Below are 24,483 nucleotides of genomic sequence, written 5' to 3'. Positions count from 1 at the left end.
TTAACACACTTCTATTTCAAGTTTATTCATATTTGCTTACAAACAGTTATAAAACTACGCCAGTCAAATCACCAAGACCTTGATTTAGCAGTGTATATGTGCATGTGCTTAAGTCCCACTGAAATCAATAGGATTGCTCAGGCATTTTAAGGGTAAGCACATATTTACATGTTTTGCAAGAATCAGGATAAAGGTGTGTATGTACTCAAGTTCTTTAGTGAATTGGCTGAAAATCTGGCAAGTCTTGAAAAATATGTGCTTTAAGTAATATCCAACAGACTGCTCATATCACTACAGAGGCTTGGGCTATTAATCCCTATAAAAGTTACAGTACATCAGCCACTTTCAATTTTTGGCACATTATAACAATATTGTCTTCCCTAGCCTGTGCCAATCATTTAATGATTTGAAACAAAGAATCCTTAGTTACGTAAATGGACAGGCATATGAGCCCTTGTGACCATACATAAAGTCAATTATATTAAGGAAAAATTGTGGTCTTTTTTTAAACCGAAGCTGAAGCTATGCAACCCCACTTTCTTATATCTGTTCTTCTTAGGGGAAAGGAACTTACCAGTTCAACTTTTGGACCAAGACCTTCAAAAATTTTATGAGCTTCTTCTGCCTTTTTCTGTGAACGACATGGTTTTGTATAGTCTAAATATTAATGCAGTTTTATTCAGTAATAATGCAAATTGGACTGTCAAAACTATCGTTAATGTCCTGTCCTAAGGTCATCGGCAAAGACAACAGCCCTCCATTCACAACCTGCTTATGCCCATATTGCTTAAAGAGAATATATGAAACTCAAAAGCTTGTCTCTCTCGCCAACAGAAGTTGGTCCAATAAAAGATACGACCTCATCCACCTTGTCTATAGTGAATCACGTTAACACTTATAAATTGTCTGTGGTTATTCCCCAGACCTCTGTCTACTTGTCTGACTTCAAGCTGTGAGTTCATCTGAGCAGGAACTGTCCTTCTCAGGCATTTGGAAAGCAACTATCACACAGTAGGACAGACTGCAAATATCTGTCAGGATAGGGGAAGAAGAAATGCGCTTAACAGCAGAGAAGCATGATTTAGAAAGGCTGGGCTAAGGCAGCCATTACAGAAAAGGCAAGGAGCAAATATACAAAAAAAAAAAAACCTTCACCAACCCCTATGTTCAATATGTGTCTTAGTTTTTTGTCCTTTCACCAAGCACTGAGAGTAGATGTGTTAGGCTAATATGTAGTGAAATGTAGTGTTTAAAAAAAAAAATAAATAAATAAAAAAAAAGTCTTGTTCCTAAGGGAACAGAGCTGGGTTATTTATCCAACTTCCACAAATCCATTTAAATACACCATCCTTCTGAACCCTTTCTTTAGCAAACCAACTATGAGACTTTGCAATATGCTTATTTTAAGATCCTTCCTCTCTACAAGTTATCAGTTCTACAAGCTCTTCAAAGGACTACACATACCAGTAAAAAAATTAAACAAACAAAAAAAACAAATTATTTTTAGAAAGTGTGCTCTGCTAAATTCTACTACTTTCCTACATGTACTATTCTCAACTCAGAAAAATGACAAATATTTTGGAATCCACAGCTGTGCAAAGTAATTACATATCAGGAGAATGTTATAAAATTACTCTGGTAAAAATGGTTTGTTTAGTCTCAAAATATCTTGGGACTGAACTTTATCCCTCTTAGTTGAGTGAAATTCTCTAAGTACAGCTAAGCATTGAAATCAAGAGTTATACCCTTACAACATCCACCCTCTAGCCACGATGCTATTAAGGGGGACTACCTTCTTGCATAGCTGTTGGAAAGAGAGAACCAAACAAGTATTGCATACGCAAATGTCACAATAGTTGTGTAGTAAGCAACAGAAATAACTTAGTTATATCTGCACTCTGAAAAATGCATGCCAAGTCATGCACCATCACTATGCTTAGGATTGTACAAGACATACAATGAAATTAGATCCTGGCCTTGCTGAGTCAAATATCTATTTTAAAATTGCTTTATATTTTAAATTCAGCATTTCTTATACCATGAGCCAGTTTTGAAATGCAAGGATCAATTTAGGAACAAGAACATTCAAAGGGGGACTAAATGCCCAACACCACAATGTTTCCTCATCTACTGGCAGATATGCAACATATGATAGAGAACAGTCATCTCAAAATGCTGTTAACAGAAGCAAACATTTGTAACAAACATTAAGCTAAATTTTTCCATTCAATCCCCAAACACTGCCCACTGTTTTGGTAAATTTCTTCAGTCGTTTCATTTTTGTGCGCTGTGCTTCATGGGATTCGATTATTTGAGGCAATCTCATAATAAGCATGAGATTAATTTAGAAAAAGTCTTCAGGGCTAGTTGGTTAAGAAAAAATACCATTTATCAACTAAAAAAGCATGCTTACTGCTTGTTTAGAGCTTATATCCATTAAATAATTCATTTATATAGGGCTTTTTAGACAATAAGTAGTGAATCCTAAACTAGATCCCTGTTTGCTGTAAAAATGAGGGGAAGACATTTTCCTTAATAGGATAATCAGGCACTTCTGCAATACGTAATCTAGGATCGTGTAGTAGGATTTCCTGCAGATCCCATTGGTCAAGAATAGCAAATTGTGCCTACAGATAGTTCACATCAGCAAAACGTCTCAGTCCGCCAGTGTATTACCCTGATGAGTTAAGAGTCAAAGACTGCCGACCCCTGACGTAGGAAAGCCAAGAGGCAAAAATCTTACCTAAGCACATCTAAAATGTTATCAAAGCATAAATTCAGACATGGGGGTCATACAGACTCGTTTTCATTGCTTCTGTTTACCAAACATCTTCATGGCTCAAAATATTCTGGGATTTGGAATGAAAATCTCATGCAAGGATTGGTCATTAAAAAAGTTGAAAAAGATTGAAAAATAATTAAAAGAGTTAAAATATGAAAAGACTGCAACATATATAAAAGACTGAACACACACACACACACACACACACACACACACACACACACACACAATGGAGGAACATTAGCGCCATGTGTAGATATATGCAATCATACTCAGCCAACCAGACCAAGAAGCAAACTTACCCGGTTTTCATCATAAATAATTTGGACAATACTGCGGTGTTTCTGTTCCACTGGAGGAGGGGAGACAGGCCTCTCTGGCTCTGGAGGTTTAGCAGCTTCTTCTTCAAGTTGTTGCTAAGAGACAAGAGAAAGCAAAATCAGCCATCCGCACCATGTTACCCTAGCCAGTAATTAGTCACCAGAGATAAAACATGCATCTGATCAACAGTTTGCTGTGCCTGTCATTTCATCCTTTAATCTGCAAGGTATGAATGAACTAGGTTTAATGCCAACAGAAGTGGCAACAAGACAGGATTTTTATACTAATATTTGTAAATTAAATAACCTTTTTGAGGTACCACATGTCTGTCAGAATGACAGGTTTGAGTCAATTAAATGCACGCTGCTGCATTGTAGTTTACCCATAAAAATATTTAACTTTCAACCAACATATTAAAGGAACACAACATTTCAAGCTTTTAAGAGGAGGCAACACTCCCTAAAAACTCTGATCTGCAGCACTGGGACAACCTGACACCAACAGTGGAGCACCTATGGGGACATCACTCAAAGAAGCAGTCATGTATTTTATACCCAAGGAAGTGACAGTGGCAGACCAGAAGGTCTAATGTATCAGTAAATATTATAAGGAGGCCAGTCAAGTTCTATGTGGTCTAATCTAAGGTCTAACAAGCTGGAATAAGAATTATGGACAGATGGCTAAAGAGAGAGCGCTAAGAAGAAGAAGAAAAAAATCAGTGATGAGGAGAGTAAACATAGATCTGGAAAGGATTGTGTGGGCAGCTGATAGATCCGGGAGGTGATACCTGCTTGGGAACCTCTGCACTAGATTATTATATCTAACCCATTTAGAAGTTTGTACTATGTAAACTGCTTGCAGAACAAGAATTTTGACTTATGTTGTGACAAAGCAGTTTGGTTTATTTTTGAAAAAACTTGAATTTTGTGGTCTGCCAAATGAAAATAAAAATAGCATTGTTATGGTGTTCTTTGCAGCTGACTTACTTGCTTTTTCTTCAGTTTAAGGATCTGCTGTTCCACTTTTGCAATTTCTCGATCTACACGATCCATGCTTTGTATCAACTCTTCTTTTGACAGTTTTGAAGGTGATGCATTCTGGTCCTCTCCACAGGACTGGCCAGCGATTGGAGAAGATGGCCCTTCATGCTTGCTTCCAAAAGCTGGTTCCTTAAATAAACAAGGAACAATTTGATATTAAGATTCGAGACCTACATTTGGAGATTGCAATGTAAATAATTTATCTAAGTATTATGTAAGACACAAAAAGTTTTCCAATTATAAATTAAAATAAAATTGACCAGAGCTTTCAGCCATCTATTCTACTACCTAGATTGAATCACTTTAACAACGATAATCTGGAAGTTTAATTTAAGTTCCTAAAAGTGCTCATGTTTTCCTATTATTTTTTTCATGCAGCCTTAGAATCAATAAAGAGATCACAATTTCATCCTTTTAAAATCCATCATTAACAATTTAATTTCTATTTACAAGTAGAAAATGTCCCAAATGGGGCCTTATGTCTTCAGAGGTCTACTCTTTAATGTGAATGCCTGTGAAGAGTTTGTTTAAAGACAGACATGAATGCACCAATGACTAACTTGGAAAACATATGCCTCACCCAAACCAATCTCACTGAAACAAATTGCTTTAGTTCTATATTTCCTGGTGCTACCTTAAAACGTGTACAAGATTGAGATGGTGAATTTCAGTAAGCTACATGGATAAAAGTTATTCACAATGAAAACGTAACACTGCACCTATCTGATTGGCTTCTCCAATGCCCCCTTAGAGCTTGTTTTTATAATGCAAAAGAGTAAGATATTAAGATCATGGTAATATAATTTTACTTTAGCTCTCAAAAAGATGCTGTATTTAGAATATGAAAAGACAAACAAAGGCAGTATAAAAATACACTATCCAATATTTGTTAAAGAATGGGTACCACCTATTCACTATTGAATCCATACTTAGGCACCTAATAAAAAATGAATTGCCTCATTTTCTGAAATGCTGAGCACCCAAGCATATTCCATTGAAGCCAACATTAAAAATGCAGTCCACATTTTAAGTGCTTAAGTACACATTTAGGAAACATCAGGTTAGTCGATATACACACAAATTGCAACAGCTTAACTCAAGTTTCTACAACAGATGTATCCAACTTTTTTCTGATTTAAGAGAATCTACAAAGGAGAGCTACATAAGTTTAACTAGACTAATTTAGAAACAGATTTAGTCAGTGCAATGTGTGCGTGTAGACCAGACAACTTTAGGCACACACATTTTAGACTCTTGGCCACTAATTACAATTCATGCTCAATGTAGATAAATGTTTCACCTATTTATATTTTATACAACCTTTCAGCTAGGGATTAAAAAAACCTATAACATCCAGTAGGTAGCTTGGTATAGAGGGAAAAATTTAGGCACAAAAGTTAAATAACTTGTGTAGATCTAAGCAAGTCATTGGCACAGTCAGACGCAGAACTCCTGTAACCTGATTTACAATTCCTTGCTCTAGCTAGCACAAAATGTTGTTCTCTTCTAAACACAGTTTGAGTGTCAGGAGTTAAAATCTCAGTAGTCACGTTTTCTCACAATACTTTTTGCAAAAAGGGAACTCTTACTCCTACAGGGAAAGGCAGATTATCTATTATGAAAATATGTTATTCTTCATTGATGCAAAGATTTATTTCCACTGTGAAAGAGGGGAACGAAAACCTAAGATTGTTCAAGTAATATGTTTATATTATGTATTATTTGCATTATGATAGTATGCAGTTGGGGTGTAATTGTGTAACCACTGAAACAGTTAACCAATAAGCACGAATTCATTGGTTGCCTGTAACGGTTACATACCGGCTCCCTGGGAGCAGGGTTGCAGGTGGGAAACAGTGCACTTTGGGAGCTGGCTTAAAAGCCAGCTTCCAGCATGCACTGGATCCCACCCGGTGCTACAGGCTTTGCAGTACAGTATAAAGCTTGTAGTGTAGGGCCCACAGAGCAACTGGCTTCATGAGAGCAGGGCCAGGACTCAGGACGGTTTGTCCCGCTACGGAGGAGTCTGCTGAGCTGCAGGCTCTGCAGTAAAAGCTTTATATTGCAGAGCCCACAGCGCATAACCGTGAAGAATCCAAGCTGATATGACATTCAGTGGGAGGGGAATCAGAGGCAGAGAGAGGTTTAAGTGAATTGCCAAATAGCGGCAAAGCCAGAAATAAAGCCTAGGCGTCCTGAGCCCCAACCCCATAATCAGTGGGCAACTCTGCCTCTCAGTCTCCCATGCAAAAAGTCACAAAAGGGTAACACTTTTCATTTAAATAAACTGACTACATTCTAGGCCTATTATATTTCCAAATACAAGGATGTATTTTGGAGGTTTGCAGAGGGAAAATTAAAGAATACTTTGGGCCTGATCCTGAAAGATGTTGCATCCCAACAATTCATTTAAAATCAACAAAAAATCAGGGGTTCTCTGCAACTCCTAGATGACATTTCAGCTGTTCTGTAACCATCTGCTGGCAGTTTAGGACTAGAGGAGAGATCGCTACACTAATACTTTTCCAACAGAAGCCTACAGATAGGATAGCTGAAGCAATTAAAAAAAAAATTAAACCTGAGTGTCAGCTATAAGTTGAGTGTTCCAACATTCTGTACTAAAAACAAGGAAACTTTCAAGCATATTATGCAACTTACTAGGATGGTTTTTTACTACTCCAAAACATAGCTAGTGAACATATGTCACCAAGGTGTGAGGGAGTCACCAATCCTGCACCCCCATCCGCAGTCAGATGTGACACTCAGCCAGGAGCAGAACAGAAGGTTTATTAAGCAACAGGGAAATAGTGTAGAACAGACTTGTCAGTGCAGTAACCAGAAGCAGTCAGTGCAATCCATCTTTGGGGGAGGGGCCCAGAGCCAGGGACCCTCCCAAGCCAACAGAGACCGACTCACTCCCAAGCTCCTGGTCCCAGCCCTCCAACCTTTGTCCTGCTTCCCAGGCAAAAGGCATCACTTGGTCGCACCCGCTCTTAGGCTCTGGTTACAATGGGCATCAGCCACTGCATTCCTGGGGAGACTATCACACAAAATTCCCATCACCATCTTGGCAGTGGTGCACTGCCCAGGGAAACAGACACACACAAGGTTACTATATGATAGCAGCACTCACAAACAACATAAGGTGAATAAAATCCCCACTTTGTCACAACATACTACTATAACTTGACATTATGCTCCGTGAACAAAACAGGTTTCTACTTAGTGAGCAGTCAATATCCAAATACTCACCACAGAAACGGTTTGTTGATACAATTTTTAAGTTAATACTATTTTCATCCACAACAATCTTTAAAATAATCACCCAATCAATTTTCAAAACACAACAAGCAAGACAGACCTTCAGTATTACAACAAACACTGTGTTTACCTTCTTAATATCTGCAGATCGCAATCCCTCCTGTAGAGGATGTACTAAAGGCAGGACAGTAGCAGCACTAACACGCTGAAAATGGGAATCTGAAACTTGTTCAAGACGTGGTCGCTTAGATTCCAATGCATCGTGATCAGTCTGTGATGGACCAGGGTGAAATTGCTGTTCATAACCAGTTCTCCTTTCCTGAGGCCTAAAGAACATTTAAAAAAAAAAGAGATTGTAAAAATATTTAAATGAAAAATATACATCTATACCAAAAACTCTATATAGGGCATTATTTGGTGGTTGTATTCCTTTTCAAGTCTATCAGGAAGAGTGTGTCACTAACTCTTCCTAGATGGTGAAAAGGGCAAAAGCTTAAAGTGGTATGTTACAGAACATTGGCTTTTATTTTTAAAATGAATTTTGCCTAAAAGTGAGTTGAACCCCACAAAGATACCATTTAAATGCCCATCACTTGACAGGAGGCCACAAAATGACAAATACTTATGTCATTACAACAAGTATTTCAGAAAAAAGATATGGCTCAAGAAAGAGCATTCAAAAGACTTCACATCATTAAGTTTAGTATTGCATTCCATAGAATTATGCAACATTTCTGAAGAAATTTTAAGTACACATAAGTAGTATCTAAATTAGTAAATTAAGTTACTTGGAACTGGGTTTGCATCACACTCAAATTCAAATACTTGTCAGTAGAGCACTATCATCTATTTTGGGGGCTGGGAAGTCATTTGGTGACTCTTCCTACTCATTTTTTCATAGCTTCTTTGCAGTGAATTACACAGGATGTCAATAAGATAACATGCTTCAACACCTTCTTAGAAGATTTTTCAAAGAGAGGACAGTAGCTTCCTGTATTTTGCCAACACTAGTGAAAGAGCTCTTTACAGCAGTTTTTTGTCTTATTACCTGCTGTTAGGTTATCAAAGCACTCTGGTACTTAAGATGTTACTAAACCAAACCCAGCTATCTTCTTTGTAAAATGCAAGATGAAGACAAATTTATCTCAGTCCCAGTATCTGGGAATTATTTCTGAGAATATTCCAATTTAGCATTCAGCTTCAGGGAACTATTCATTTATTTTAAATACTAAATATCACTCGAGTAATGATCATCATATACCACTTCTGATCGGTGATCAGAGTGAGCCATGAGCAACAACACTACATTTTAAGTAGCATAAAGAACAAGGCAGAAGGAGTACAGATTCATCTCACTGCAAGGACTATGATAACTCTGTGCATCAGAATGTGATATACCAATAAATAAGCAAAACAATCACAATACTTAACTTCCCCCTACATACTGTTAGGCACTCCCAGTATCTAAAATGTATTCAGATTATTAAAATCTCATTCAGATCTGTGGCTGAATTAATCTTTATGATTATTTCCAAGTTTGATATTCAAAGCACACTGCACATTGCTTACTTGTATATCCAGTTAAATACAATTGTTTAATAAATGTTAATCAGTATTTAGCTGGCATTTACCAATTTAAGTTACATCCATACAAAGCATATTTAGTTGATTTAACACAAACCAATTTTATTTAAAAAAAAAAAAAAAGGACACCAGTTCTCATGACTAACAGCCAACTATAGCTCTTCACTATTCACATGCTGGAGCCAGGACAGCAGTCATATCCATTTACCATACAAAAGCAGGACTGGTTTAATGAACAAACTTGAAAAACAGTTCCAAGAACATTTAACTCTGAACTCTCAAGTGATTAAACTGTTTTATTCTTTCATTTAAAAAAATCACCAACTGCTTGCACTTTTGCACCACATTTACATATTGTATACTGTTATGACAAATGAAACCACCCAACTAGCTCTGCTGCTTCTTACTTACCTAGACAGACAAATACCCTCTGCTGAATATTCAAGTGTATGAATTTTATCCCAGTGAAATCTAGGAAACATGATGGATAATATTCACACTGTGATGATGCTTTAATTGTGCTGTATAACATCACTTGTCACTGTATCTCAAAAAAACAAACATTACACACATATGGCCAAAATATTTCTAAACAACAAGTTTGATGTGCATGAGGGTTCTCAGTTGCTTGCTAAGAAAGTTGTTGGGAGAGGAGAAGGGAAGTGAAGCACAAGTGTCATTTCCTAACTCGGAAAACAAACATCTTATTTAAACCAAGTGGGCTGGCAAGTTTTAAAACTGGTTTTAAAAAAGACTATTATAAAATATTGTCAAATACCATTACAACTAACACTAACACTGTTAGTTACTGGAGAACCCTGTGTTTTATAAACCCAAGTCCTTAATCAAAAACTGTGGAAGCAGACTTTTTAATGATTAATATATACCTTTTTATAAAGTTTGGCTCAAATCACAACTGATTTCACTTGTATCTAAAAGAAATAAAGAATGCCCTTACCTGTCAGAGCCAGGATGGAACTCAGAAAGCAAGGAAGGCCGTCGACGAAGTTGCTGCTGCTGCTGCTGCTGCTGTAAGAGCTGGGTTGCCTGAGTGACTTCCAGATGAGGAGAACGATAATCGGGAACTGCAAACTCCTAAATGAAAAATAATCCTGACATGTAAGCAAGAATGAAAATTCAAAAGGTACATCACATATGATTAAGAAATCATGGTTTCTGAATAATTCTTGCAAATCAAGACCAGATTACCACAGCCCTGCTTCAAGCCAACAGTTAAGTCTTAAATGTAAGGTTTAACAAATTATTTTTGGATCTCCAAAAAAATATATATTGGCAAAGTGTAATCACAAAATCCACTGTTCACAGTCATAACAGAAACTGCAAACTAATTTGGAGCCAAAAGAAAGGTGGCCTGAATTGGCAGTAATATAAAGGAAATAACTAGAGTGAAATTCACATTCATTCTCAGTGACTATATTCAAACCTATCTAGGAGAAAATGATTGCAGCTACACACTGGCAGACAACTACAGGGACTAAATTAGACCTGTTATAGGTCCAGGACTCCATATGCTCAGTCCTGGAAAAGTGCCAGAAGAGCTTTGTTAACTAAAAGTTTGACACAGAATTAAACGCAGAGATTATGATAAACGAAAGCTCTGTGCTATCGGAAAGCTTGGGATCACAACTTGCAAATGGCATGACATTAATATCTAGCTCCAGTTGTTCAGGAGAGATTAGCTGCAACAATCACATGGGAAACAGTTGCAAAGATGCAGTGCAGATATTCTCATTAACAGTATACTTTTTAAAACATTGTTTTAGACATGACTGAAAAGAAAGTTTTACTTCCCCAATGCTACATCATGAATACAGAATATTATCCATTGAAGTATCAGAACTCAACATACAGAGGGCTTTAAACTGTCCAGTTACCACACAACTTCTCCATTTTTGAAGATCCTCCGGCAACCATTGAAATTTGGTGTTTCAAACAGGTTTTAAAATACAAATATCAGAATGTAAGATTTTTAATCTTTTAGAAGCTAAATGTTTGCTACTAAAGACACATCACCAGCAATTCTTAACCAAATTCAATGACAATACCATGAAACATGCAACAGAATAACACCCCCCCCCCAATTTACCTTCATGAACCCAAATCACAAGTGACATTATGGGTTTTTTTTTTTTGAGGGGGTTGCCTCTGGGGTATCCGTTTCCTGTATTTGCAGCTCAAGATATTGTGAAATATATTACCACATTCAGCACAATATAGAACAGGCAAAAGATGCAATTCAGAGTTTACAATCAATGGGAGGTCTAGGAGTCATTAATCTAAGCAAAAGCATTTCTTCTAACTGGGTCTTTTTACATATTTCCATTCTATTTAAAATGCAATGAACATTAACTCTGAACATGCAAAATAACCCTCAACAACTCTATCAACCAGCTCATAAGCAAAGAAATGTATCCTATTCACCGTCAGTGACCAAAGGCCAAATCTTCAATCCTTCTTGACTCTCTTTTGCATCACTCTAGTGATGCAACATGAACATAAAGTTCCATAATTCAAAATGATCTGGAGAAATGGTCTGAGGTAAATAGAATGAAGTTTAATAAGGACAAATGCAAAGTACTCCACTTGGGAAGGATCGGTTTCACACAAACAGAATGGGAAGTGACTGTCTAGAAAGGAGTACTGCTGAAAGTGATCTGGGGTCATGGTGGACCACAAGCTAAATATGAGTCAATAGTGTGATGCTGTTGTAAAAAAAAGCAAACACGATTCTGGGATGCATTAACAGGAGTGTTGTGAGCAAGACAGAAAAAGTCATTCTTCTGCTCTAATCTGTGCTGATCAGGCCTCAATTAGAGTACTGTGTCCAGTTCTGGGCACCACATTTCGGGAAAGATGTGGAGAAATTGGAGAAGGTCCAGAGAAGAGCAATAAGAATGATTAAAGGTCTAGAGAACATGATCTATGAAGGAAGACTGAAAGAAATGGGCTTGTTTAGTTTGGAAACGAGAAGACTGAGAGGGGACATGATAGCGGTCTTCAGGTGTCTAAAAGGGTATCACAAGGAGAAGGGAGAAAAATTGTTCTTCTTGGCCTCTGAGGATAGGACAAGAAACCATGGGCTTACATCGCAGCAAGGGAGGTTTAGGTTGGACATTAAGAAAAACTTCCTACCTGTCAGGGTGGTTAAACATTGGAATAAATTGCCTAGGGATGTTGTGGAATCTCCATCTCAGGAGATATTTAAGAGCAGGTTAAACAGACAACTATCAGGGATGGTCGAGACAGTACTGGGTCCTGCCGTGAGGGCAGGGGACTGGACTCAATGACCTCTCAAGGGTCCCTTCCAGTTCTAGAGTTCTATGATTCTATAATGGCAGCAGCTCAGGATTTCCCTAGTGAAAGGGAATCCCGGCATAGAAAACCCTACAACAGTCTTTCCTAGCTAACGTGGCATAGGGGGCATTCTAGGGCAGGTTTGAGGTGAATGAGGACAAGGCCAGAGTGCAATCTATTATGGTAAGCCTAGTCAGCAAGAGACTTATTCATGGGCACAAGCTAGAGCTGCCCCAAGTTGAACAACCTGCTCCAAAGGGCAGTTTGTCTCCTGCTGTCACTTGATAGCTAGAAGGAGGCGGGAGAGTGGGAAAGTAAAATTGTAAACCCACATTACTCTCCATACATCCAGGTTAGGTATGCAAAATCCCGATTAATCAGTTAAACAATTAAATGTTAGGTTAACCTAATGTTTAGCTAGTTAGCCGACTAAGCGGGATCCCAGGTGGAGGATCGCTCTAGCCTGACTGGAGCAGTTCTCAGCCCACAGGGCTCTCACAGGCACCTGGAAGGGCTGGAGCAGCCTTCCACTTGCTGCAGGGTAGGGATGTAAGCAACTAGTCAAGTCAACTACTCGACTGCTCACATTTCCCCCCATCCTTGCTGCCTCTGTATCAAGTGAGGCTGCCACAAAGCAGCCCCTGTCCGTGGCGACATACACCCAGCTCCTACTACATTTAAACTGCAGAGACGCAGCAGGGGCAGCTCCTGGACCGAGCGCAAGCAAAGACAGTGTGCCTTCCCTTATTGACTCATGTAGTCGATACAAATTGTATCAACTACACAATTAGCCAATTACCCACCTCTTAACATCCTTGCTGCTCCCAGGGAACCAGTTACTCATTACCCCGTAAGGGAACCAGTTAATCATTACCCCATAAGCATTACCCAGTAACACTGATGCTTACTGGGTAACAAGTTACCCAGTCACATCCCTAATCTAGGTGTACCAGATATTGCTCTGGTACAGCTAGGGATCTAGCCTGATGTCCTTAGAGGGGAGGAAGAGAGAGGCAATGATTAGCTCTTATGGAAAGCTCCTGGGCCCCGTGTAGAGAAGTTCCCATCCTTCTTGTGATTGACCTCCTATGGCACTTGTAGGAACCATAGCATTTGACAGGTCACTTTTTAACCCAGAAAATGTTGCTAGATTTGTCAAAAATTCATCTTTGCACATTTTGGAAAACTAGAGCATCCATTGCACAGAAATTCAGCCTCTCTCCAAGTTGGTTACACCTAATCTAGTAATTAAACATTAGTAAATTAAAAGTAAGACCAAAGAAGAAAATTGTCAATGAGTTCATCAGGGACAGTGTGTTTCACTTAGGACAAAACCCACCACAAATATATAAAAATTATATTAAAGAATATATGGTATTATACTCAACAAACATTTAAATCTTGATTTATTCCAAGAGAGTCAAGCCAACAAACAGAAAATATATACAGTTTCTAAAATCTAATGTAGAAAAGAAACTTTTTTGATCAACTATTTAGCAAACCAAAATTGGCAGCAGCTTTGCTCAGTGGTCAAAATGTCTCCTCTTTCATTCCTCTCTGGTTTACATATATTTACATCTGAGTTTTCAACATTAAAAATAAAACCAGAGGAAGTGAGAATCAAAAAAAGACTGCCTTATTTTAGAGAGAAAATTTTCTATCTGCCAAATATATATTGCTACTCTACTCACTTTTCACACTAAGACAAACTAAACACTGAAACAGATAATATTTTTCTTGAGGGGATTTACAGAAATGAAAATAGGAAGTAGGCACATAACTTACAATCTGAACATTTCACTTATAATGCCGGCACAGTTTTAGTGTTTTGGTAGACTACTACTAATATACCATCATAACAACCTTGCTACTCACCAAAGCACAGGAACTCTATTGCTACAGAAAGGAAGGATAAACTCAAATCCCTTTGAATCAATACCTCATTATGGAGTTAAGGAGCAATATAATGCGGGAAAGGACACCTTTTAGATAAACTATCAAAACATGGCCTGAAACATTTAAAACTATATTCCACATTAAGGTTAATACTTCTAATTAAACAAAGTGTACTGACCAAACTCCATGAAAGGAAGACCGGACATAACTGGTAAATCCCCCTCACGAGTTTTAACTAGGTACAGAACATTGAAATATTGTTTTTGCTAAACTTCCTTGGCCTAGGATTAAGTAGGTAAAAATATTCCTTTGGCATGAACATATACCTGAATGACAGGTTCAGGTTGTAATCTGTAGAGTGTCTTGCGCCTTACCTGCTGATGTCGAGTGCTAGGGAAGGTGTACTGGACAGAGTGAGTAGGATAACGACTCTGTTCTGTGCTGAACGCTCCTTGATTAGGAGGATAGCCCGAACTTGACATTATCAGAGAAGGAGTATTCACAAAGCTGAGAGATCAACACCAGCAAGCAATCATGTTTCTAGGAAACTGCCTAAAGGAAAAAAAAAAAAAGAACACCGATAAGCAATAAAGCACCAGATGTACTTCCAACACATTATAGCCATAGTCTCCTAAGCAAAACAACCATTACCAGTAAAAGCTTCCCTGTGCACCCAATACATTTATTCAATAGGCTGCTCTAATTTAAATCCTGTGAGCTGTTTTTAAATGAGCTCAAAAACAGAGGGGTCAGCATTAACTACAAAATGGCTTGAGAATTGTGTTGTCAAAATATATCATTTTAACAGACACCAATTTAATATGAAAGATTTTACTTTTTAAATAGGTCACTTAAAGATACGAAGAGAGTTGTAACTATAATAACTTATATAGCCAAACAGTTAAATGAAATTCTAGGGATGTCAACATGTAGGCGATTGACAAAATTAACTGATAAGCCTAGGCTTCTCGGTTAATCGTGTAATTACTCACAATTTGTATCCCCCCCACATCTTGCTGTCTCTGTATCAGACAGCGGTGGAGGAGGCAATGGCTTTGTGGAGCTGCCTGCTCCCCTATGCTGCTGCCTTTAAGAGAGGCAGCAGCATGGTGGGGAGACTGCTCTCTGGCAGCAGCCAGTCTGCGGGAAGCTCGGACCCCCCCCCCCCCAGACAGGGGCTACTGCCTCCCCATACTGCTGCCTCCCTATCAGAGGCAATAGCATGGGGCAGCAGGTGGAAACCAGTCTGCACGGGGAGCTGGGTTTCAAACTGGCTCCCCCCGCAAACCAGTGCTGCTGCCTCTGATAGAGAGGCAGCAGCAGAAGATAACAGGGGGCTCCCCAGGGCTATGTCTAGACTGCAAGCCTCTTTCGAAAGAGGCTCTTTTGAAAGATACTTTCGAAAGAGCCTCTTTCGAAAGAGAGCGTCTAGACTGCACGCGGAATTTCGAAAAAGCAAGCCGCTTTTTCGAAAGAAAGCACCCAGTGAGTCTGGATGCTCTCTTTCTAAAAAGCCTGTTTGCTTTCAAGAACGCCTTCTTTCGAAAGAGCACTTTCGAAAGAAGGCGTTCTTCCTCGTGGAATTAGGTTTACCACCGTCGAAAGAAAAGCCACATTCTTTCGATTTAATTTCGAAAGAACGCGGCTGCAGTCTAGACGCAGGTGAAGTTTTTTCGAAAAAAGGCTACTTTTTTCGAAAAAAACCCTGAGTCTGGACACAGCCCAGAAGTGGGGCCAGAAACACACTGGCTGCCAGTCCCACCCTTGGGACTCTCAATTAGTCATGTAACCACTAAAATTTGATGCAATTATATAACTATTCACAATTACATACTAACATCCCTACTAAATTCACCTTTTTTCTTTGGGACCCTTTTTTTAAAAATGTATATGAATGGTTCTGTACTTCCTTTTGGAGTGTGAAGCCAGATGGCCCAGTATTCACTATCATTCACCAGTTCTATTAGACCCTAAAGGTGTGTATCACTGCACTTGGGTGCTTAATTCCCTCTCCCCAATCTCACCCCCCCCCCCCCCCATAAATGAGAGTTTTGCTGTGGCAAGTGAAAATGTGAATACTACTTTGTCTACTGACAAAGTTAAAATTGCTTGTAGGGGATATTTCGTCACCATTTTCACAAACTGGCTTTTAGCAACAGGGCTGTGTTGACACAGTATTGTCACTAAAAACTGCATAGTGTAGATATACCATAAGAAATTACCACTATTGAATGGCATGTTGGCAGGCTCAGTTTAGCAGACAGGTATGCATAAAAGGCAGCTTTAAAAGTGGCAGCCTTGTTAGCAATCTCTGTCTCTCCACTGTGGACTACAGAACTGCGGGGTGCTCCCAAGTGTTGTAGTCTTACTGCTTGTAGGAAGAACCAGCACTTTTCTTTTTGAAGAATTAGCACTTAAACATCCATCCATCACCAAGAATCTGTCTAAATACAATTCAAAAATCAGTCAAGCAGGCTCAGGAATTCTCATCGCTACTGGATATCCAAATAGCTATGATTATTAAAAAACTCAGTTATTATCACTTGCGTCCAAGGAGGAAGGTACACATGTTGAAAAAACTCCATCTGTTTAGCAACATAAGACACCATGAACAACTAATCTCAGTACTCTTACATATGGTCTCTACAGTCTTATTTAAATACAAAACACTTTTTCTTTAGTACTACTCTTTTGTCCAACAGCATAACTGTAATGTGCCTTTTCAGCCTGTTTGCATGAAACATATTTGTCAATGTGTATCTTTAGTCTTTCACAGTATTACACAAAAGTGTTAAGTATTTAACATAGCAGGAAAAAAAATGAGAAAGTGATCATGCTTCTAAATGCTACTTTAATCCACACTTGAGGGCACAATTGAGAAATAAAATCCTTGAACACTTGTCTATGTTTCCTGATTGTGGGTGGCTAATGAGCCTTAAAGTTGAATTCAAGGGATATTTGGGGGTTTGACAACAAATTTCAATAAAGCTGAATCTATTTTTTAAAATCCAAATATTTAAAAGAGCTAGGTAGACATTCTAGAATAGCTTTGACAACTCAAACATTGCAGCACACTAGACATGCACATGAAGCAATAATCTAACAAAATGCAAGTGAAACCTGACCACAAACTGACTTATCACAGGGAAGTAAATAGTCTCCATTCAGAATCTTAGCTAAGTGAAATCTTTGTGTAACAAACAGCATAAATGGGAAAAATGAATGTTTAAATTTCTGTTTAGTAACTTTATTAAAAAATATTTAATTTGACCACATTTAAAGGATGCAGGAAAACAAAAAAGGAAATGACAAACAAAATCCTGTGTGAAAACCTACAGGCAGCACATCTTGTTTCTATTGGTTGGACAATGACATGCAAAGATGCTATTTTTATTAGGGGAACAGAATCTGAGTCTCAGATTGAGAGTAGAAGAAATAGGGGCTAGAGCACAAAAGAGACATGATTACCCTCTCTAACACACCACTGGTGTTCTGACTCCAGAGAAACATCAGCAACTTTAGAAACTTAATACTGTATATGTGAAAATGCCCAGTCATTTGTTTTTTCCAGTGACTTCCTCAGTGTGAACTAAAAACGTGCCAACTTCCATTTTTGACAATAATAATAGCTTTACAGCTCAAACTTGAGAGGGAGGGAAGAGACTAGAGAAAAAAATAGCAGAAATGGTATTAGAAGGGGTAATTCAGGCCACAAGCAAGCTGGGAAATGGAGAATAGAGACCATGTCTTCTCCAAAAACTTTGGCCCATAACATTTTCATCATCATACAACCACTGTACATCAGTGCATTTGCATACTTGGCTGATTGCATCAGCGATGCACATACTAACCAGGAGTACTTTTGCATGGATATAAAGCACAGTGCATCATGGGTAGATTATCCAAGTGTGTCATGTACCACCATCTGGCACAATGGCTTCCAGGATATTGTCAGTGTTTTGTGAGATAGCAAGGATTCAATCTATAATTTTTGGGAACTAGAGGTCAAATTCTAGGGGTGCAATTTGTTCCATCCTGGAACATCTCCCACATTCCATAATTTTCATTATTTTTTAAAAAAATCCACAAACCTACATGATGATTTTTATCCTCTGCCAGAAGAATGGAGCCCACAGACTTACTAATATTCATGATAATAGTGCTAATACAGGTCACATGATTGTATTTGTAGATCTGTAGGAACTATTGAAACACATAGGATCACAATGAGGATATCCTTGAGTTTGTTGATGGACATAGTGGAAAAAAGCCCAGACTGCTGATGTCATTCATAAAGCAGCTGCAGACAGTGGAACACTAGCTCTGGTGCTGAGAAACAAGCATTTACAGATGGGAGCACACTATAATGCATGTTTGGGCCCAAGAACAGTGACTGTAGCATTCCTGGATTTGCATGCTGAGATCTCCCAAGTCCTCCACAGAAGAGAGAGCGAAACAAGACCTAGATTGCCACTCCTTTCTCCGCTGTCAATCACAATCTGGAAGCTTGCAAAGCCAGACTGCTATTTGGAGTTAAGGCCACTGTCATGCAAGTTAGTAGGTTCATTAAACTGCACCCAGGCTGTGATTAGTGGAAGGCAAGGAACAGAGGATAGATTTGCAACTGTCAGGTTCTGAATTGCAGTGGTGAAAAATATATGGAAAAGGAAATAGAAACAGTAAAAATCAGTTTAAAAATATCGAAGTAGGTAAAAGTCAGATCCATTATCTTCCCAAAACAACAAACAGAATATCACAGTTGGACTATGGCTATAATACATCTCCTAAAACTCCATGGTTCAACAAGGACAAGTACAGAATCCAGCACTTGGGATGGAAGAATCCCAAGCACTGTTACAGGCTGGGGACCAACTGGCTAAATAGCAGTTCAGCGGAAAAAGACCTGGGGATTACAGTGAATGAGAAGCTGGATATGAATCAACAGTGTGCCCTTGTAGCCAAGAAGGCTAACGGCATATGGGGTGCACTACGAGGAGCATTTCCAGCAGATGCAGAGAAGTTATTATTCCCCTTTATTCGGCATTGGTGAGCCCACATCTGAAGTACTGCATCCAGTTCTGGGCCCCCCACTATAGAAAAGATGGACACATTGGAGAGGGTCCAGCAGAGGGTAACCAAAATGATTATGGGGCTGGAGCACATGACCTACGAGGAGAAGCTGAGGGATTTGGGCTTATTTAGTCTATAGAAAAGAAGAGCGAGGGGGGTTAGGATTTGATAGCAGCCTTCAACTTCCTGAAGAGAGGTTCCAGAGAAGATGGAGCTGAAGCTGTTCCCAGTGACAGATGGCAGAACAAGGAACAATGGTCTCAAGTTACAGTGGGGGAAGGTCTAGACTTGAGATTAGAAAAAACTATTTCATTAGGAGGATGGTGACGTTCTGGAATGGGTTCCCTAGGGAGGTGGTGGAATCTCCATCCCTAGAGGTTTTTAAGTCCCAGCTTGACAAAGCCCTGGCTGGGATGATTTAGTTTGGGTTGGTCCTGCTTCGGGTACGGGGTTGGACTCAATGATCTCCTGAGATCTCTTCTAGTCCTAGGATTCTGATTCCTGACTGATGATTGTACAAACTCAGACTCATCTTTACCAGTCTCAATCCCTTTATACATGAGAGTCATGCAGTTATCAGCCTTATTATTAATGGTGTCATGAGATGGAAATGCCAAGAAAAACAGCAACGAAGAATTTTAATTTAACAAACAAGAACAGATAGTAAGGGCTCCCACTTGATCAGTGTTTCAGATGACTAAGTTTTAGAATAAACTTCCCTGCTAAGTATTACAGAATTGCACAATAAATTAGAACATTTAGCTACATAAACATTAACAGAAGAGGCCAACTCCAAAACAGAGCACTCTTTGCTTTAACTCAGGAAGCAATCAAAAGGCGGGTTTCCAAGCACACACTGGTTTATCCTGTAGTAGACATACTCCACTTGTACCCTCCAGACCTTGCAATGTGCATTCTGTTGGAGACAACCACAAGAGACTAAGGATTCTTTTCAAAGTACATATAACTTTTATAGTAATTTTTTTTTAAATGTAATTGAGTTCTCTACTAGATCAGCATCAATAATTCATATAAGGCATTAACCATGTTAGGAAATTCCATAATACAACTAAGAAAACACTTTTGAAGAATAAAATGTATTTTTTAAAAACCTTAAGATCCTTTTCATAAGTGTTGTGGATTATATATTACTTTGTTCTTGAAATCTCAGAAATGACATGAATACGTCCAGAGCACTTGAACATATGCTATCATGATAAATTAAAATAATGCATTTTTTAAAAAATTGTAATTAGCATTTTATTGTAAGTTACTTGTTTTCTTTTATTGTAATGCCATAAATTTATACTGCTTTCTCCATTTTCTGTGACAAGAAACCTATTAAAAAAACTGAACTGTCCTTGAAGACTTTAGTCTTAAGTTACGGATAACATTCTTTTTGTAGAGAGAGGGTATGATCACAAGAATTGCCATTCCTATTTCTATTAAGATATCAAACCATGAAGCACATAATGTCCTATTCATAGTGTATAATCACGCTGCTCAGTTAATTAGAAATGTCTTAAGCATATGGGGCCCTCAGAAAACCACTGGGAATAGTACCATATTGTCGGGGGGGGAGGGGGGAGAAATCGCACAACACAATGCTGTTGCGTTTTCTTTCCAATTACTCAGAACTTTAAAATATATCAATCAAATCCAGTTAAATCATTCCATATTTTAACCGCAATTAATAAGAAATCTTCATATATGAAACAAAAGACTATTAGTATTCACAAAAATTAAGTTCCAGGGAAACCCAGAAAGAGCAGCTCATTAGCAAGAAAACTTGGAGCAATTTTAGACTTTCAGACTTGGAATATAGTTTATTTAAGAATGGGGGAAGAAGGGAGTGGGTGTGGGGAGGCAGATGATTTAAATCTTCACTGAAGAATTTGGAAAGAGACCATTTAAATTCTCTCAGTCCAATTTCTGAAGTCACAATGGGGCAATTACTAAAAGCTGAGTATAGCAATTCTGTTAACTACAACATGCAAAATGAATCTTAAAAAAATTCACAAGGTATTCACATTTCCCCACCACCCACCACTTGAACACACTTTTAATGACAGTTTTAATTTGTCATTAGAAACATGCAAAAAGATCAAATTTAACATTAAACTATTCTATCCATGCATACACAGAATCAAATGAATAAAGAGAATTGTGTCTGACCAATGTTTGTACAAATAGCTTGACATGATTTAATACTGCAAGCATACACTGTTTCCACAATGCCAAAATGTTTGTTCCACTTGTCTCAGAAGAGTTAGAAAGCAATGGCACTGTCAATGTCAAATCTAAAAAAGCAGCATGGTTCCACAATATTCACTCTCCTATATACTTTTCCTTTTAACATTTATATTGCCTCTACAATCAAATCTAAACTTCATTCCGTAAAGGATTCTACACCAAGGCCTTGTCTATATGGGGAAATTTACCACAATATATTTTTCAGGTAAACTATTGCAGAAGAGTTCTCTGTGTGAACACTATTCCAAAAGAACCACCACTTGAATTAATCCCCATAATTATTTCAGAATACCACTAAAATAGAGTATCCACATGGGGAGATCATATAATATTTTATTTGCAGTAAATTTCACCTGGTAGACAAGACCTAAGAAAAGTTAGATAAGCCATGTAGGGTGCGTCTACATTCTAGGGCTTAACTCAAAATAATCTATGCAAATTGAGCTACATTAATTGCATATCTTATTTCAAAATAGGGATCATCTACAGAACACTTATTTCCAAATAGAGCACTCCTCCTCTGACTTCCCTTATTCCTCATACAATGAGGGTTACAGGACTCTGAGTAAGGAGTCCTCCAGCTTGACAGTATTTTGACACCATTTCAAAATAACTGCCTGCTGTGTAGAAGCGGATTAAGTTATTTCAGAATAGTGCTAGTTATTTTGAAATAGTGTTGCAGCGTAGACATACCCTTAGTCACAATAACTTCACTTACACAACTTCTTTGCCCACAAAATTTCCCTTTTAAACCAGCAACAAATATGAGGATTGTATTTATTAAGACAGATGTGCGTTTGTAACACTGCAGTACACATGCCACAACTGCAGCCTTCTTGTCCTGACACAAGCCTTTCCTTATCTTACCTACTGTTACCATTTCAGTATCAAAACTGAATTTCACTAACAATTAAAAAAAACAGAAATTTCAGCCTGTTTTGTGATATAAAGGGTAATGTCGCATCATATTGGTACCAACAAGTGTTGTTCTTGGACAACAAAAAGTAACCAATCTGTAACACCACCTGACAAAGACACCTTCTCCTGAGTGACCTGAAAAACTTTTTTTTATAACTTATAAAAAATAAAACTAGATGTATTATTTCTAACTATAGAAGCTGGATGTGGACTATCCTGTATAACTGAAAATATAACTACAAACTTTAACAAAGATCTTTCTGCCCACTCAGCTATACTATTATTCCCTCTCCATCCTACAAACCTATTTCTAGAAAAACTGGGGAAAATATTAGGAGCTCTTGTAGACTGCACTGACGATCACCAGAGGGGACTTTCATGCACGAACTAGTGAGTACCAGGCACACAGTTCTGCAGGAAGTCCTAGCACTGAAACAACTAAACAAGTATGATTTTTTTTTTAAAGATACATTTTAGTCCCCTAGACTCAGTCACTTTCCCTTGGGCAAAAAGATTTGGAAGTAAAACAAACAAACAATCAAAAAACACCCACCACCTTACTGAGTACCCACTCTGGACTGATAGAGAGAGAAAAGGAGCAGACATGGAGAAAGAAGGCAGACATTTATAAATCATTTGGAATTTGTGTGTGTGTGTTAGTGTGTCCAGCTGAAATTAATCAGAGCTGTAGAACATCACTGGACTAAAGTCATAGAATCATAGAATACTAGGACTGGAAGGGACCTCGAGAAGTCATCAAATCCAGTCCCCTGCCCTCATGGCAGGACTCAGTCCTGTCTAGACCACCCGATAGTTGTCTATCTTACCTGCTTTTAAATATCTCCAGAGATGGAGATTCCACAACATTCCTAGACAATTTATTGCAGGTGTTTAACCACCCTAACAGTTAGGAACTTTTTCCTAATATCCAACCTAAACCTCCCTTGTTGCAGTTTAAGCCCATTGCTTCTTGTCCTATCCTAAGAGGTCAGGAAGAAAATGTTTTCTCCCTCCTCCTTGTGACACCCTTTTAGATACCTGAAAACCGCTATCATGTCCCCTCTCAATATTCTCTTTTCCAAACTAAACAAGCCCAATTCTTTCAGTCTTTTTTCATAGGTCAATTCTCTAGACCTTTAATCATTCTTGTTGCTCTTCTCTGGACCTTCTCCAATTTTTCCACATCTTTCTTGAAATGGGGTGCCCAGAACTGGACACAATACTCCAACTGAGGCCTAATCAGCGCAGAGTAGAGCAGAAAAATGACTTCTCATGTCTTGCTCACAGCACTCCTGTTAATGCCTCCCAGAATCATGTTTGCATTTTTTGTAAGAGCATCGCACTATTGACTCATATTTAGCTTGTAGTCCACTATAACCCCCAGATCCCTTTCTGCCATACTCCTTTCTAGACAGTCACTTCCCATTCTGTATGTGTGAAACTGATTGTTCCTTCCTAAGTGAAGAACTTTGCATTTGTCCTTATTAAACATCATCCTTTTTACCTGAGACCATTTCTTCAATTTGTCCAGATCATTTTGAATGATGTCCCTATCGTCCAAAGGGGTTGTAACCCCTCCCAGCTTGGTATCATCTGCAAACTTAATAAGCGTACTCTCTATGCCGATATCTAAATCGTTGATGAAGATATTAAACAGAACCAGTCCCAAAACAGACCCCTGCGGAACCCCACTTGTTATACCTTTCCAGCAGGATTGTGAACCATTAATAACTACTCTGAGAATGGTTATCCAGCCAGTTATGCACCCACCTTATAGTAGCCCCATCTAAGTTGTATTTGCCTCATTTATTGATAAGAATATCAAATGCCTCACTAAAGTCTAAGTATACCACGTCCACCGCTTCTCCCTTATCCACAAAACTCGTTATCCTATCAAAGAAAGCTATCAATAACCAGTATCAATTACTTGTTAGGAAAGAACTATTATTATCCTCCTAAAAGAGGTGGGTTGCTGGTCCATGATTATACAAATAAATAGCAAGTATATTATGAGAGTAGCTGTGATGGGGGGAAAAAAAAGGT

At 38.4% G+C, this 24,483-nt stretch overlaps 1 protein-coding gene across 15 annotated transcripts in view; it reads right to left on the bottom strand.

Annotated features, from left to right (window-relative positions):
- The window catches only part of NCOR1 (nuclear receptor corepressor 1), a 113,118-nt gene that overhangs the window by 80,033 nt on the left and 8,602 nt on the right, over positions 1–24,483 (bottom strand). For 9 of the 15 annotated variants that reach the window (XM_075904320.2, XM_075904332.2, XM_075904319.2 and 6 more), the window contains 7 exons: positions 14,574–14,751; positions 9,947–10,083; positions 9,400–9,459; positions 7,535–7,730; positions 4,090–4,272; positions 3,085–3,198; positions 575–631 (listed from right to left, as the gene is read on the bottom strand). In XM_075904320.2, coding sequence (XP_075760435.2) covers positions 575–631; positions 3,085–3,198; positions 4,090–4,272; positions 7,535–7,730; positions 9,400–9,459; positions 9,947–10,083; positions 14,574–14,681 — 855 coding nt within the window. In that variant the 5' untranslated portion in view covers positions 14,682–14,751. Of the gene's footprint in view, positions 1–574; positions 632–3,084; positions 3,199–4,089; positions 4,273–7,534; positions 7,731–9,399; positions 9,460–9,946; positions 10,084–14,573; positions 14,752–16,421; positions 16,644–24,483 lie in introns of those variants that run through there. The other 6 variants (XM_075904326.2, XM_075904336.2, XM_075904327.2 and 3 more) reach the window with 2 other exon arrangements.

Source organism: Pelodiscus sinensis, chromosome 21, assembly GCF_052426305.1.
Source record: "Pelodiscus sinensis isolate ZL-2025 chromosome 21, ASM5242630v1, whole genome shotgun sequence".
Taxonomy (NCBI): domain Eukaryota; kingdom Metazoa; phylum Chordata; order Testudines; family Trionychidae; genus Pelodiscus; species Pelodiscus sinensis.
This window is presented reverse-complemented; position numbering and strand designations above follow the sequence as displayed.